Source organism: Barbus barbus (genome assembly GCF_936440315.1).
Source record: "Barbus barbus genome assembly, chromosome: 14".
Taxonomy (NCBI): domain Eukaryota; kingdom Metazoa; phylum Chordata; class Actinopteri; order Cypriniformes; family Cyprinidae; genus Barbus; species Barbus barbus.
Genome location: NC_136742.1, coordinates 27,462,619 through 27,481,171, shown reverse-complemented (window position 1 = coordinate 27,481,171; position 18,553 = coordinate 27,462,619). Strand labels below are relative to the sequence as shown.

Sequence of the window (18,553 nt, the reverse complement as noted above, 5' to 3'; positions counted from 1 at the left end):
AAGGCTGAAAATTTATGACAAAAAAAAAAAAAATTGTTTTTACTTATTCAATAAAATGCTTAATATACAGTATATACTATTAGTTTTATGAACAATGAACAATGCTTTTAAACCTGATGTAATTCAAATAAATTATACACACACACACACAATTTATCTGAATAACATCAGTTTTAAAATCATTAAATAATAAAACCAATAGTATTAATAAAACTGAAGGAAACATTAAGTTCTAAATAATGTTAAATAATAAATACTGTTAAATAATTTAGTCTGATTTTCTGAGCTAGATTCAGATCTTGCAAGCCAAATTCAGAGAAAGAAGAAATGTTCAGAGAAAGAAGTGCATTCGCCTGTTTTTAATTTTAATACAAATCTCTCATGTGAATAAAACCTACTGTATCATGTTTGATAATCAAATTTCAACAATCAAAACATTACTGAAAAGCATGTTTTACACAGACATCCACAACAAGCCGCCTTCTGTCCTCTAATTGAAAGTTTATACTTTTAGCAAGCAAAACATCATTTAGTATAATTGTAAAAATGTCCTACATGTCATTTTTTTGGGGTGAAATCTTTACTGATTTTAATAAAATATAAGAATAATATTATTAGTGATACTTCAATATAACCACATACAAGCGACTTTTTAAGATTTACTTCAATATGTATCATTAAAATGTATCAAATATGATATATCCTATAGGCTTTTGAGGAATCTCTATTTCAGGGTTCCTCAAATCTTTCCCTGAATGGCCAATCTGCTGCAGAGTTTAGCTCCAACCCTGATCAGACTCACCTACCTGTGATTTTCTAATGATCTTGAAGACTCTGATTAGCAGCTCAGGTGTGTTTGATTAGGGTTACTGCAGGATTTGAGGATGCCTGCTCTATTTATTCATTTCTTTAAGAGATTTAATAAAACTAAGCATTTAAAAATCATCTTACACTATATATATATACACATAATATATGTATAGTATAGCAGTCTGCTATACTGTTAAGATTTCATTCATTTACAAGCTATCAGAATTTCATCTTACTTTTCAGCCATGTAAATATCAGCAGCTGCACCAAAAATTGCGTATTTTTGCTCATTTAAATACGGAGATGTTTTTTTCTCCTCAAGTTTGAGCTCCATATTTCCACTACATCATAGTGTATGATCCATTGAAGCCTTGATGTATCAAATGATACTCAAAAAAAATTTGTCTAAAAGTGTAAACTGTTCCCTTTGAGAAAAAAAATAAAAAAATAATTATTTATATATATATATATATATTTTTTTTTTTTTTTTTTTTTTTCAGACTATTATTTCATATACCAGGCTTTGCAGGTTTAAGGGTCTGTGCTGCTGAAGTCTTTATCCAATGCTTGTGAAACTGACACGTTCGGCATAAAATGAATCGCCTCTGGGCTTAATGTGACATGTATCAAACAAATTTAGCCCAGAACTAGCTACTTAAAACACAAACAAACAAAAAAACAAGTTTAAAAACACAGACTTAAGGTTTGAACTGCCAAATATCATAATGTCTTACACAGTCTGATGTGCTGTCCAAAAATGTCAAATCTCTAACTCTTGTTCTAAACGAGGGCAGAACCAATCACATGTTTGCCTCTCCTGTTGTCATTTCCAGTGACAGCAGAAGTAAAGCACAGTCAAACTGGCGTGCCATTTTCATTTGGTTTCTTTGTAATGGTCGTGCATCTACTTTGTGTTCTAGAATGCACCAAAAACAACAGAAACAAATGGACCCACTACAGCTCTTTAGCACATGAATGGCATAACGCCTTGTCATCATCATGTGTAAATAAAGATGACTGGCATAATTTCTCACATACTAAGACAGACGTTCTATAAAAACCTTTTTCAGCCGTCTGGATCGGGTGTAATTCTCAGCTTGGTAAGTTTGGCCAAATACATCAAACACATGCACAAGCACGTTTAAGTTTAGGCGAACGGTACCCTAGCATAGCACACGTTTATGTTTGGCTAGCGCTGTACCATAGCAAAGTGTGTTGCAAGCTGGCAAGATCTATTTCCTGGCATGTGTTTTCCATCAGTTCAGTTTCACACTTAAACATTCGGTGTTGCTGAGAGAGCAGAAGTAAAAACTGACTGAACAAGCTCTCTGAAGAATAAACTGCTGAAATCAGGTAAATAGGCACACATCAAATTTAACTGAATTAATTATATTGACAATACAAAGTTCATTAATCGCAGTTAACTATGAAGCTTCTGCGATTAATTGCGATTAAAAAAATTAATCGTTTGACAGCCCTAAAAGAAAGACAACTGCGCTACCGAACGATCCCTAGTCCCACCGTAGAGCTCCGGAAGGATGCTCTGTTCCAAAATCAAGTCACTGTCGGTGCTCCTGAAATTAGTGAGGATGCTTGCCTTCATGCACATATATTCTGACATATCATATTTTGTCCAGTCCATATTTATGATTATCACAATATCATTGTGATTTCGAGAGAATATGCGGATGTCACTTCCAAAGGTTTGTTGCAAGTACGCCACATTGGTCCTCTTAGCAGCATGAAAAACTAAACTTTTATTCAAATTCTGAATGGAGAATAGGCTATATACAGCAAAGAAAGCGCGCAAAGTGCTTAAAAAGCTGTCACTCATTTCAGTTTATCTTGATCTCTAATTCCACTATAATCAATGAATCTGTCAATATGGCACAATTAATCTCTTATTTACATCACCTACACTTTGTTCATTATAATCAGAAGATTGGCGTCGCGAGCTTCCAGAACTCTGGACTGAACAAGACAAGTCTCGCGACCCACCAGAGGGTTGCGACCCAGGGTTTGAAAACCAGTGGTATACACTATTTAATGAATGTATAAAATAATAAATTAATTAAATTAACCCCCCCCCCCCCCCAGAGAGGTTTAATATTAAAATACTAACATTATGTACTGTATAAATACATAATTTAAATAGCACATAAGATAATACTTGAGAATCTGGGAGAAAAAATTTATTTAAATAACAATAAATTAATATCACAATACAAAAGCATCCAATAAATAGGCTTCATTTTCTTTAAGCATATTATAATTTCTTATTTCCTTTTGTTTGATGTGATGAAATGTGCATTAAACATTCTTGACAGGTTTCCTGAGATTCACCCATCTAGAAAAAGGAACAGGGAACATGTCAGACTGAAAACGGACCAATCTCTTTGGTGATGAGAAAAGCAGACATGAAGCTTGACATGCTGTAATAAGCAAGCTTTTAAGAAAACATTAAACGTAAAACCTTCTGCTGTGTCCAAGCCAAAGACAGATTTAGACAAGCATGTCTTCTAGTTGAGCGATGGAGCCAAATGGCCAAGATCATATTAAAAGTTCCAGGGAGAAGACAACCCTTCCAAATCTCCAGGCTCAACTTGTGTGGTTTTTTTCACTGTTCTGTGGTCTTTAAATTCAGTGTTATTATGCATCCACACACTGACACATGATGTGATGCTGGCTTCTTATGATGCAAAAAAAAACAAGATGAATCTCATAGTTTCCTGTGACGGCCCTTTAATTCCAAACCTATTTGAGGGCCGTGCTGCACTGCAAAAATGTCAATAGTAATGAGCGCATCTCCAGTCAATAAATATGAATGAAGCACAGGAAAACAGACCACTTTTCATTCCTAATATGCGTCAGGCATTTTGGCACCCCAAACAGGAGATACCTGCTTAAATGGCAACTCTCACCCCACTTCAACGGCAATTCAATTTGTTCCATAAGCCAGGGATGAAAAAGCAATTATTCACAGCATCCGTCACTTCACGATCTGTTTCTTAAAGATATCAGCCTTTTCTGGGTAAATGAACAAATAAGCCAGCGGATTAGTGCCACACGTGCTTCCGGGCCTTCGCCCCTCCATCGCTTCACACAGCCCAGCGGCCGGCGAGCCATGTAAGGAGTCCTCGGGGGGGTTTCAGTGATGATGGTGTGACAGATGATGTGGCGGCGGGGTATGACGCGTGTCGTCATGCGATAGAGTCGACTGGGACGTCTCTTCTTCAGATGCAGCGGTCACCAGTCTGAGCACTACAGTTGGCACATTGGTGCTGGTGAGAAGAACACTCAGCACGCCTGCCATTTGCCGTGTTGAAAGTGTAAGTCTCACACATATTTCACTCGCTAGTAAACAGGATGCGCAGCATATTAAGTCACATTAAGGGTGTGTTCCGAATGAATAACATACTACATTTGCAAAAATGCACACTAAATATCACAAGCACACTGCAAGGAGTACTGTATCCCAAAATGCAACGTGACTTAATCTTCCATTTTAAATGCGATAAATGGCATAATATTGACTTTTTTTTCTTAATAATTTATATACATTATTTGATAGGACTAGAAAAATTAAACAGTAAAAACAACAGGATTATAATTTTTTGAATTATTGCATTATTTCTCATAGGATAATTAAATAGCACTCACTAAATTCATAAAAACTAAAGCATACTGTATGATAGAGTTGCACAAGATTCAGATTTATACACAAATAAAAAATATATTAATAATAATAGCTAAAATATGATCATTAATAATATACTATTTCATATACAATTTAAATAACAATAATCATTAATATTTCATTATAGTAATAGATAAATAGATGTAATAATAGAAATAAAAGTAATAAATTAAAAATTCTGAGTTTATATCGTACAAATGACTCTCGCAATGTTTTTAATATAGATACAAAGAAATAGAGATATAAACGCAGACTTATTTTCTTGCAATTGTGAGTGATCTTGAAATTCTGACATTCTTACAAATGTTGAGATTTTAAACGTGCAATTCTGACCTTTTTGCAATTGTTAGTTTATAATCCTGCAATTCTGACTTAGTCTCCCGGTATTGATATATAAACTCACAAGTTATATACTCGCAAGTTATAAAGTCAGAATTGTGTGATACAAAGTAGTAAATCTGATGTTTTTCTCAGAATTGCAACTTAAGTATGATGTCAATTCTGACTCTAACTCACAATCGTGAGTATATATCCCACAAATCTGAGAAAAAATTTGGAAATTGCGAGGAAAAGATCAGAATTGGGAGATTGCAATTGCAAGCTTCAATAAATAACTTATAAATTCTATTCGAAATAAATAAATAGGCTGTTTACAGTGTAGAAGTGCAGTAAGTACGTAGTATGCAAACTAGCATTTCCTTCTAAAAACACCCTTTGAAGAAGATGAACTTGCTAAAAGATGCACTGGTGCTATCTAGAGAGGAACAAAAGCACAAATGTGCTCATGAGAAGAGAAACAAAATCGATGATTGCCGCCCTAATTTGATGAACTTGATAGCAAATAATTAAATGGAAATTAATGACTCGGCGAATGAATACCTCCAAAAATGGCCTAAACAGCCTAATGATGATGATGATGAAGCAGTCTCCACACTGATGAGCTTCTTTCCAAAATGACTTGATGATTGGAGTGATTTCCCTCCTTCTGAGATCGGTACATTACAGCACAGCTCCAGTACACTAATGTGCGCAGAGAGCTTATGGTATATGCTTATGGATGTATTTTACTTCTGAACAATTACTAGATAAATCACAGACACCGGAAAACCGCATTTCCAAAGTTTGATGTGGGTTATGATATTGGTTTCAGAGGTGGAAAGGAAATCACTGCAATTTCCTAAAGTATTAAAAAACATTTTAGTTCCTAAGAATGACTCATAACATTAATATTCATCTCACCTTGAGTCGCTGGTGGTCAACCACGAGAGCCGGAGGTGGCGGAAGTTCCACAGTCTCCTCGAGTCCGACGGCCAACTCGTCTGACTTTTTCTTCCCTTTTGATGAACCTATTAAAATTAAGCAAAGTCACACTATGGAAAAAAAACAAACCCGAGCACATCTCACACCAGAAACGAACAACACCTGGTGAAGGACAGGCACGTCTGCAGATGTATATGAAGAGACGAGTCCGCAGGGTGTTTCTGTTGGTGTATTTAACTCTCGGCAGGAGAAACGCTCTCAAACAGATGGTGTTTTGAAGTCCAAAAACAGAGCATTTTCTCCAAACTGTGATTAACCGTACAGTTGACTATCAATACTAGGAATTATTCATCTGTCCTGCATGTTTATGGACATCTGGTAAAACTAAAATGTTATTTTGGGCAGTTATTTATTTAATTACACTTAAATACGTGAGAGAATTATATATAATTTAGTTTATTGCCATGTTCTGCATCTCTAAATTCAGTGCATTAACATTTTAAATGTATGAAAATACATGCTTAGTTAATACTTTGGGATTTGTGAAGTCTTATCACGCCGTACCTTCTGTTTCATGGTCGCCATCAGATGCCGTTCCCTCTGCTGCGGTCACGTTCTCCTCTGCATTGCATTCTGGGGCAGAAGGCTCCTTATGCTCTGCTTCAAGTGCATCTTTATTAATAGAGTCTACCTCGGTTTCTTTTTCAAGAGCCTCGCTGTACACGCTGTCCATAGATTCATTTCCATTCACACACTCTTGAGGAGCGGGGACCGTTGTGGCCTCCTTACTGCTGGAAGCCTCCTCTGAGGGGGCCTTGATGGGCTCCTTCTCGCCCTGAGGGTCCTGAGTGGCCGTCGGCTCAGAGGAATTCTCCTCCTCCGTAGAGAGGACATGTCCGTTGGCCTGGAGTGGCTGCTTGTCAGGATGGAGCTCCATGGCGTCACAGGACGACTCGTCCTGGGTGAGACAAGCATCACCTTGCACCATTACAGCAGAGTCGTCTGCTCCCTCCTCCTCTTCTGGTTCATCATCTTCCTCCTTTTTATAGATCTTTTTCTTTCTGATGATGCCCCGCCCCCAAATCGGCCGCCGCCGCAACTTGCGCTTTATGTTATCTGAAGACAAAAAAGATTTAAGTCAAATTAGAGAACAAACAAGAAATGCATAGATTATTAATTCATCCTGCAAGATTACAAATCAAGAACAGTTCAGAAGGAAACTTAGTTTTGGGGGAATATTCCAAGCCTTTTTTAAATGCAAATTAGAAATGATAAAAAATATATATTTATGACTCCAAAAAAAAAAAAAAAAAAAAAAAACTGTAAAATTGCTTTTAACACTGAATGTTGATATCATAATCGAATCGCTACTGAAACCACGCCATGCACACTGGAGAGATTTAGTGTGTCCACAAGAAATTAGTCTGCAGAATTCATTTCAAACTTTCTTTTCTTGCTTCACTTTTACCCAGTAAAAGCACTGCATATAAGCATCTCTGACCACACTGAGAAAAAAACTGTTTCTACATATTTACAATTATGAAATCATTTTCATATTTTCACAAAAATAAAATACAAAAAAAACTAAATCAACTGAAAACAAATGCAATTCAAAAATAAAAATAAATCCCAAAATAAAATAAAATGAGGCAGACAAACTAAAAGCACAATGAAATTTATAAAACCTAAAAAAAATAAAAAATAAAATTTCATTTTCATAAAATAAAATACATCAGATGGCTTCAAAAATAACAGTCAAACTAAAAAAAAAAATTTAAAATCTATTTTGATTTCATGGGATCTTTAAACATGGCATATACTTTAAGATTAAAATAATAAAAAATTATGCAAAATTTGTGATTCAACTTCAACTTATACAGTACAGTACTTACAGAAACACTTTCAAGCTGTGCAGCTTCTTGCATTTTAATAACTCACATTCACCTCGCGATTCTCGCTCCCTAATTACATGCAAAACCCCTGTCAAAATCAGGGGTGTTGGAAGCGGGTCGAACCGTTCATTAGACATGACTGACTGCATGATGAACTTCTCACCCTCATGTCTTATAGTCACTCAGATGACAACGAGAGAGGGGGGAAAGAGGGAAAAAAAGTGTGTTGTCGTGACCGTCACCAGGGAGCTTATGCTGAGCGCTCCAGAAGCACGGCGAGAAAAATAGACAGAGGCGGGTGGGCCAATCTGTTAGCGCTACACGACACCTGTCCACTGTGTAATTGGTCGGAGAGGGAGAGGGGGAGCATAGCTCGGCATGCAGGAGGCCATGCTTAAAGTCATAATTGAAAACAATGGACTACAGCCCAGATGTGTGCCATATATCAGAGCCCAAAAGGATTGGGCTAATTTTCCTCCACCGGCTGCTGATGTTTCCTATTGGGCTTTCAGTGACTGAGTACTCACACTCCACTCACAATAATGGATTCCCACAACACCCCTGCTATTCCAAATACAATAGTTTTTTGTGGGTTCTTTTTTAATCGGAGAGGTTGATTGCGAAAAACTTGGTGCTCCCTCCTTTCGGATATAATCAGAATGATCAAGTGAGGTGTGGGAGAGAGAGGGAACAAGCAAGTGGAAGAGAGAAAAAGGAGGACCTTGGAGATTGCCAACATATGGATAGAGAGGGAAGCAAGAGAGGGGGAGCGTAAGCAAAAAATAGGGGGAAAAAAGCTTTTCCATTTCCAAAAATGTAGTAAAAACTTCAGGGAGAAGAGGCTAAAGGTCTGAATCTGATGCTGTAAAACTTTAACAAGCTTCATTCCACGCGTTCCTCTGCTGGATTCACAGCACTGGGGTAACAGGTCTCGAGTTCAACAGTTGGGCTTTTACTGTCTGTTCCATCTGCTGTAACTGCAGTCCAAGTCTCTTAACTGAAGGGCAAGTGTGCTTCAGGTGCTACGCAGATTTTCACTTTGTTTTGCAATCATTTTAAACTAAAAAAATAACACTGAAACTACTAATCATGATTAATCTTGTGATTCTTTTTCTTATTGCATGAAAGAAAAAGCAATTTGTGTAATTTCTGTGGATGACACTTGTATCAGAGCATATGTCTGTTTATCACTCATGGGCCTTGATTGACCTTGATTAAAAATTGCAGTAACACTTTACATAAAGCCTTTAAGTATAATGCATTATAAAAGTAGTTTTAAGGCATTAATTATGTCTTGTAACGCACCTTATAATGCATTGTACAATCTCATGAATAATTATAACCACAGTTGATGCAATTGAACTCTTATCAATTGTTACACTATGCATTTTAAATTTGGTTATAATTATTTACAACAAGATATAATGTATTACAAAGCTTAATACATTATAGAATTTAATAACCCTAATTCATTATACATAAAGGCTTTAAGTAAAGTGTTATCAAAATGCTAACCTAACTTAAAGTGACTGGCATAATCTAACATAAAACTAACCAAACATTTTAAATTAAAAGTGACTAACAAAACAAATCAATGTGCAATTTGTTTTTTTTTCCTCAAAAAAAGGAATATAAATCGAAAGACTAAATAATTGCAAGTATGTCAGTCATTTGATATTAGTTTAGGTTAAGTTAGGGTGTTCAGCTGCACAACAAATTTAGTCTGTTGCATATTAGCATATGTAAGGCATTAGGTTTCGTGGACGATGCAATTCAGCAACAGCAACAATATCAGTCCAGACTGACATACATGTAAAGTGACGACTGACTGCGAATACAGATGAGCAGCAAATGAAGTGGAACTGATGAGCCCCAATTTATTAAGATTTAGCAACCGGATGGTAGAAAGGTGCATGTAGCAATTTACACAAAAGGTCATTTTTTTGCTAGCTATTTTGCTTTTTCCTTTGTGGCCACACAAGACCTAATTTGACATTTCGGCCAACTCACAGTACACAATAGCTGTGACTCGCTCTAAAGAGACCCATGCAGTGCATCAAGCCCTAATGATGCGTAATTAACTCTACAAAGGTTCTGTGAATTTGCGTGTGTTCAACCAGAATACTGGGCTTATGATTGAACAGCACTACAAAGGAACTGGAGACCGCCAGGCTGCTTGAACTGATTGATAGGGGAAAATAGAAAACTTGTACTGCTGGAGGACATATTAATGTGTCCAGATTGCATCTACCGCAAAACGCTGACAACAGCGTGATTGAGGCCAGATCATCGTCAAAAGCTGCATTAAAAGAGTAAAGAGTACCAAGACGGTAACACTGCAAACTTCTGTAAGCCTATCTCAAAAGCAATGAAGAAAAGAGCAAAATAAATAAATAATAATAAAAAGTAGCAATGATTGTCAGTACTGGCAGTACCCTCTGGTTTCAAAATGAGATCCACGATAGAGCCAAAGGCTGAAGATTTCCAGCCCTGTAAAAGTCAAAGCTTGACCAGGAGTCAAAACACCGGCTGTGGCCTCAAGGACTGTGTACCAGAACCCTTGGGCTTCACCGTTTATCTGCATTATTAAAACTTCAGGCAAAGTTATAAAATCCCATCTTATCTGCTTCTGATATTTTCCTCACATTGGCCTAACACTGCTTTCCATGTCGACCAGGTAGACTAGCTTGAGGATTATGATAAAGCTACAGTCTTTAATGTTTAAGCCTTGAAATGCTTTTTGTTTCTCTCTCTCTCTCTGCCAGCAGAGGTTTTTTTATTGATGGGGTGTCTAGTGGCGTTATTCTAGACAGGTGGACGTGTTTCTTTGTTGCTAAAGCAACAGAGTACATGCTTAAAGTGAATAAACAAAAAAAAATGTAATATTAACTAAATTCTTTTGCAATAAAACTATTCAGGCAGAGAGATGCTGAGTTTGGAAAGAAGTTGGATAGAACCAAATCACCATCCAATCATCATAAATCTAGATAAAAAAAATAATTAAATAAAAATTTAAATAAAATATAAGCATCTCAAAAAATTGCACGTCAAATTATATGATTTTAGATAAGGATAATTACTTCAATCCAGTGGTGTAGTGGTGCCTGGAGAAGTGGGTGTACTCTTAATTCATGCCCCAATTTTTTTTTAATGGGGTCATATGATGCAATTTCAAGTTTTGCTTTCTCTTTGGAGTGTTACAAGCTGTTTGTGCATAGATCAGATCCCTGAAAAGTTAAGACTTATCCACGCCCCCCTAAAACGGCTCATTCAAACACGCCCCCACATGTCTACGTCACGGTGTGGGGAGATTTTCATAACACCGCCCAAACTTATACGCAAAGAAAGGCGGCGTGATTTTTATTCTGTTGCTGCCACCGGTGCCATGTCCTGGAGACACGGTTTCTCCTTGTGAAAGCGAAACTACTATGTTTGGGCTTCCAAAAGAGGACACAACTAGAAATCAGCGGTTAAGTGGTATTTACAACACTGTTCCAGAGCAGTACAACACAAATATTCGAGTGTGTGCAGCACATTTTACGGAGGACTACTTCCTGAACCTGGCAAGAGAGTAGCCTACAATGCTGGCTTGCTCAAAGGCTGTTTCTATAAAGTGGGGCAATTCTAATTGACAGGTTTTAACAGGACTAATCGTTTGACAACACTGATATTATTATTATTATTATTATTTTTATTATTACCTCCTGCTTTTAATTGGCTGAGAAATCAAATACACTGCTGGACAATAACCAATAATTTACAATATTTTTCCTGTATTTTCCTAATGACAATTTTATGATTTGTTTAGCCTGTTTTCCCATTTTATCACAGAATAAGGCAGAAAATATATTTTATAGACTAGTAGCCCATCTATTGCCAAGTGTAATAAATGCTATCAATTAACACTGCATTATTCACAATCAGATGCTTTTTTTATTACCTGGAGATGACTTGAAAAACACACATAAACCATATTGTCGCAATCATGTGTTTACGGTCTTCAAGTTTCTTTTTATTCAGCTTAGATACAGTAGAGATAGCTTTGGCTACAGCGATAGATGGATTCTTGCATGTAGTAACTTGTAAGTACTTCTATGAGGCCGTTTCGGACTTTCTGCACAAGAGCGCCATCCGGCTTCGAGTAGCTTATAAATGAAACATACACTGCACGAGTGTTTACGTTAATATTTGCATTTATTCACATGCGATTGGATTAGTTACTCATATGCTGGACTGTCATGATTTGGCTAGTACAGGACACAACTGAATGATGCGCATCAGAGGGGATTTAGAAGTGGGTATACGGAATGCCGACTGATAAAGACCACTACACCACTGCTTCAAACCTGTGTCTCTACTGTGAAAATAAGAGTGCCAGAATAAAGGCTAAAATAAGAATAAGTTGAAACAGAATTTAAAAATGCAGGTAGGTTCAAAGCTCACGGACATGAAAAAAAAACTTCACAATTCTTAGTTTTTGAAGTTTTAAAATAAATAACCAATTCAAAAATAATTTATTTCATGGCGCCGATAGGCCTGTGGGCATTGCACAGACACAGCGATGTTGCACTATGAAAAATAAAATAAAAATACAGGTGGCTTCAAAGCTAACAGACAAATTAAAAGCCACACGAGTCTCCTTTTGGCTTATAAAATAAATAACCAATTCAAAATAAATAATTAAATACAAAAATACAACAAAAAATAAAATAATAATAAAATGAAATAAAAATCTAGCATCTGAAATTTGTACACTGCATTGTATGTTTTTGTATATGGATTTTATAGTAAAGGTTTGCTTCAGCTGTATGCATCTCTACTGTGAAAACAGAAGAATGCTAGAATAAAGGTCACAAAAACAATGATAAAACCATTTTATTTTCATGTAAAAATTCCATACTTGAGTTGAGCAGGCCAGAATAACTCAGCTAGATGTTCTAGCTCTAGACAGGGTTATTTTAAAGTCTGGAGGTCAGCTGAGGCGGCTCAGGTCATGGTCACACTGGGGGAAAAGAAGCCTCTGTCATTCACATGTGGATGGATGGATCTTAAGTACAGCAACTCCTTCAGAAATAACAGGCTAGGACCAAAAAAAAAAAAAAAAAAAACGAAAAGGATGGAGAAGAACAAGCTCGCCAGGGAAAGCTTCCTGCAAGCTTTTCACAGCCTTGCTGAGATTGTGAATGGTAGGGGTGTAGTTTCAAGGCCCAGAATAAACCGAACAACATATTTCAGGAAATAGAGAGATGTAAGGGTGCGAAAAGAGAGAGAGTGACTGACAATAATGAAAAGGAGAAAAAGAGAGCCAGGTGAGATGAAAAAACAGTTTGCAGGATAGTATAAGTTTGCGGACGTGGTTATGGTGCTTAATGTAACCCCTAAAATATCAGAGGCAGTGCTTTTTCATCATCACTGTGTGTCTGCTATACAGATTTCATTTATAAATGTCACCTTTCTAAACATAGTGATTACTCATGGTTCAGCTCTCCCGGCCACGTACAGGCGACCTTTACGGTTACTTCAGGGGAAATGAAAATATTTTTAAAAAGTTACTTTTATATAAACATCAGCCATGAATGTGAACGTGAAGTCATTTCTCAATTGGGTCAAAGCAAGCAAGCACAGGCATATCAATAACATTTACAGGATATGGTATTTAGATTTGCTGCATATCTGTCTGTCTGTCCATTAATACATCCATCCACCTGTACATTCATCTATCAGTCCATCTATCAATCCATCGTTCCATCCACCCGTCCATGCATCCACCCATCTACCCATGTGTTCATCCATTCGTCCATCCATCCAGCATCTATCCATCAATCATCCCCTCTATATCGTCCACATATCTATGCACTGTCCATCCATCATCCCCTCTATCAATCTGTAGTCCCATTTAACATTTCCGTCCATCCTTCCATCTATCCATCCTACCATCTATACATGTTTCATCCATCCACCCATCCATCCTTTCATCTATGCATCTGTCCATCCATGCATCCATTTAGCTATCCAACCATGCATCCATCCATCATCCCCTCTATCAATCTGTAGTCCCATTTAACATTTCCGTCCATCCATCCATCTATCCATCCTACCATCTATACATGTTTCATCCATCCATCCACCCATCCATCCTTTCATCTATGCATCTGTCCATCCATGCATCCATTTAGCTATCCAACCATGCATCCATCCATCGTCCCCTCTATCTATCCTTCCATCCATCCATCTATCTACCCTTCCATCCACCCATCTTTCTAGCAACCCCTGCATCAACCCTTCCGTCCATCCATCCTTCTCCATGCATCAAACATCCCATTTTCTATCTACCCTTCTATCCATCCATCCATCCATCTAAGCATTTATCCATCCATCTATCATCCCCTCAATCTATCCTTCCATCTGTCCATGCATCCATCATCCCCTATAAACCCTTCCATCCATTCATCATCTATGCTTCTATCAGTCCATGCATCGAACATCCCATTTTTCTATCTGCCCTTCTATCCATCCATCTGTCCATGCATCCATCCATCCATCGCCCCCTCTACTGTCTCTATCCTTGCATCCATCCATCCAGGCATCCATCATCCTATCCATCTATCTATCCATCCGTCCATCCATCCATCCATCCACCTTTCTATCTATTGACCAAGCATCCATCATCCCCTCTATCAACCCTTCCATCCATCCATACATCCATCGATCATCCCATTTTTCTATCTACCCTTCCATCCAGCCAACTGTCCATCTATCCATAGATGCATCTATCCAATCCATCTATCTGTACATGCATCCATTTATCCTTCCACCCATCCATTTATCTGTTCATACATATATCATCCCATCCATACATCCTTCTATTCATCCATCCAACCATCTGTTTATCTATCCATCCACCCACCCATCCATCCATACATCTTTCCTGTCTGTCCACCTATCATCCATACATTCAAACAAACAAAACAAACCATCAGTAGCTAAATAATAAGTAGTTGAATAAAGAATTGAAAAAAAAAAATAAAAAATACAAAACCATGCTCCATCCATCCATTAATAGAGAATATCTATATATTCTATAAATGCAACCACTTCCCAGGAATTCACAGATGTCCCTTTTGCCATTAAAGAAAGCCAGAGAGAGGTCAGGGGTCAGCAGTGTGCAAGTGTCAAGTGGATACTGTGGTCATTACTCGAGAGGAGCCCAGTGCAGGAAAAAGTTGTCATTCCCCAGTCTTCCCACTTTTAAATAATGCATGGGAATTGTTGAAGCATGAACACACAGTCCCAGACGGTTGATATAAAAGTGTGTGTTTGTTTTTGTGTATGTATGTGTGTGTGCGTGCGTGTGAGAGGAGGAAATGCTCTTCTTGGAATAGCTCAGCACTTTGTAATAATTAAAACTGCCACTGCATGCATATTTCATGCGGCGCCAGAAATATTTAGCCATGCACCCCCCCACCAGTACCTGCCAAAACTCCACCTTATCTCACATTTATTAAACTGTGCGATAGCACAAACAATACAGCAGACAATTTTAGGTCCGCCTTGTAGGAACACTTTTTTCCATGATTACTCCCATGATGCAACAGTGTGAAAACATCACTCGCTGGTCTAATGTAATGAACAGGTGAATGTAATTTATGGAAAAACAAAGGTTGAAAATTACTTCTTACCAAGGCACACTATGCTAAAAACCTGAACATATAGATATAGATTAATTTTTCATGAGAGCTTAGAATTTAAAATGGACTTTAAAAGGGATTTTTCTTGCTCTTTTGAAAGAAGTGTTTGACATACCAGCCCATCAGAACAATTTATTGAAACCAAGCATTAATCTCAGGTAAATGAGCTCAACAGAGGAGAACAAAAGAGAGCCAGCACACGGCTGAGCTCCATACTGAACGGCTCACGCTCCTGCTCTAGGACACCTGCCAGGACACACGGAGTACGAGTTTGACTAGGACTATTCAACCTGGGACATATCCATTTGCCAGTTATTTGCCGGAGCAAACCTGTCTGAGGCAAAATTGTTAAGCTAAACAAAGTTATTAATTTCAAATATTGCCACTAAATCTTCAAGTGCAAAAACAACAAAAAGGCAGGTGTGACCTAGTGGTAAGAGCGTGGTAAGGCGCGAGTGAAATTAGACAAACTTGGGGGGGGGCGCATGTCCTAAAAGGTCGAAAAACCCTGCCATAATGAATTGCAACAAACTGAGAATAAAAAATAAAAAAAGTTGTGGGAAAAAAAAAAAAAAAAAAAAAAAATTACTTCTATGTTGTGCTTTACTTTATTTTAATGTTCATTTATTCATTTATAACCATATATTTACATTTTAGTATTCCATTTAATCACAGTTTACGAATTAGATCACAAACGTATCCATTTTGTTTCAAATGCAATGTGCTTGCAGAGAGACCCCACCTACACGTTCTTCTGACTGGCTGAGATATTTGACCGATTTTGTCACATAGCCATGTTGTGTCTGATGTGGACAGACAAATTGCTTGTCGCTGGAAACTGGTTATAGTGTCTGGGCATAGTGTCAGAAAATAGCCGCCTATACTGCTCTCTATATTTTGAAACAGAGGTAATGTTATATAGAAATACCCATTAGCACGATATGTCAGGTGTAAGGTGAGAAATCAAGAGGTTAGAGAAGACAACGTGAGAATGAGAAAGACAGGGAGCGATGGTCAGGGTCGCGCTTGTGAGAGGACACAGTTAGTCACTCTGGCCTTTGTCATGCAGTGTGGGTGCTTAATGAGGCTTGTGGATCGATCAATGATTCAGTCTACGCCTGTGGAAATGAAGTAGATCAGTCAAAAGCTTCCTTTGCCCACTGTGAGGAGGAATAAAACACACGGGCATGCCAGGGGTAATTCATCTCCACTGTGAGCGTGCTAGCATGCCACAGCTTCACCAGAGTCATTATCCAGGAAACGCCCACGGATGTGCACTACATGTGGATGCGCACGTTTGATGGTCGCAATTCATGTTGTGACAGCTTTGAAATATAGACCCGCCAAAAATAGTTACAACTTCAAACCACTTTACAAAGAAGAGCTGCATATCTTATGGATGAAACGGTTATCTGCTACGCTAGCGGATGACTCGTTGGCTCTTGAGCAGGAAATGAGATCACCTATGTTATAGCGGGCTGCCTGCTTAACCTGAAGGTCCAGCAAGCGCTGGTGTCATGACAGCAAAGGTCAGTCCATCCCTTAGAACTGGACGAGTGTCAAAATGATGAGGGAGTTTTTTGGCGCCTTATCAGTGTGGCGTCTGCCAAGCCAAACGGTGTGGAAAAAGCAGCTCTCGGTGGAAGCTTTTCAGATTTTGTAAAGATTATAGAGTGCAGCAGTGTCTGTCCACTTCTGCAACAGCTTCTGGAAATATGTTTTCCTTTCATTTTTCAAAGAAGTCTTCTTAAAAAGTTACAAGCTATTAAATCAAACCAATCAACTAAGAAGTTCCTTGAGGCCCCCCAACACTGCATGTTTTCCATGTCACCTTAATCAAACACACTTGATGCAGATCATCAGCTCATTAGTAGAGACTCCAAGAACTGAATTGGGTGTGTCAGACAAAGGAGAGATGCAAAATGTAGTGTTGGGGGGCCTCCAGGAACATGGTTGGGAACCACTGAGCTCAGAGGTGAAGTACAACATTACAAGCATTATAACATTACAAGCAGAAAAGTATTCAGATAAAAAGAAAAAGGTACAAGAATGTGTACCTAATGGCTTTAATGAGGAAAAGAACTACAATCCCAAGCACTGCAAATGACACTTCTGCCAGGACCACTATCTTCAAAGATGACTGACATTTATTTAGCATAGTTTGGATTAGCGGCAAAATCTCCCTGCGCATCCATGCAGAAATAACTTCCTGATTTGCAAAAAAGGCCTAATATTGCCCAATTTGATTATGGTTCAAAAATATCAATAGAAACTTTTTTTTTTTTTTTTTTACAAATTAAGATTAAACATACATATACATAAATCCTTTAACACACTTATCAAAAATTAGTAAGAAACAAGTACTGGATTTCATTCTATAAATAGGATGCAGGGCAGTGTTACATATATAGAAACAATATATTTTACATTAGTAGCAAAATATGCATTATACACAGACATTTGAGAGCATAGGGAGACTCGGTTAAATAATTTGCAGTGTTGCATAGGAGTGGACAGGCGCTAAAGCAGTCTATGGGTTTTCTGTGTCGATCCCCTAATTGGATTTATTTACAGAATCATGTGTCATGTTTTCACCATGAAGTCTGTGGTTAAATGTGATAATTTAAAACAATGTTGAAATAATGCTGGTTGATGGCTTCAACAAAAGCATAATCCATCATGAACAACCTCTTTGTTCACAGGATGTCTGTTTTTAAAGCTTTATAAAATTATTATTAAAAATCAATTACCCTAAGGAGAGAAAGAATGGGAATTTTACTTCCAGAACCCAACTGTTGTGCTCTACAGCTAGTCCAGTTTTCTATACTTAAGCAACCACTTTTGACATGGAAGAGCTGGCCAGTGGCCTACCGGGAAAAGAGTTTATTTATTGGACTATAGCGCTCATGGAAAATGCTCTTCTGGTGATAAGGAAGGAAGCCACTTTCACTTTGATCAGATCTACTGTTAAGAGGCAAAAAAAAAAAAGTGGGAATGAAGTGCTCTTGGCGATAGAGTTTCGACTTCAGATATATCGTAATCACTTGGCTGGCCTGCTGGGGTTCGTCACCAACCGCTGCGCCGGATGCTTAGATTCCACGGTGAGGTTTATGTAGAACCACATGATAGACCGGGCACATCGTCTACAGAGCTTGCTTTTAATGGACACCATTAGGAGGCCGTGAAATTCGGATTAATACCAAGCT

At 37.8% G+C, this 18,553-nt stretch overlaps 1 protein-coding gene across 1 annotated transcript in view; it reads right to left on the bottom strand.

Moving 5' to 3' along the window:
• LOC306880344 (ATPase family AAA domain-containing protein 2B-like) overlaps positions 1-18,553 on the bottom strand; it is a 95,214-nt gene that overhangs the window by 12,048 nt on the left and 64,613 nt on the right. Inside the window, exons 25-26 of the mRNA XM_079433827.1 lie at positions 6,332-6,883; positions 5,747-5,853 (exon numbers count right to left, since the gene is read on the bottom strand). Of these exons, the coding sequence (XP_079289953.1) occupies positions 5,747-5,853; positions 6,332-6,883 (659 nt within the window). The remainder of the gene's footprint in view (positions 1-5,746; positions 5,854-6,331; positions 6,884-18,553) is intronic.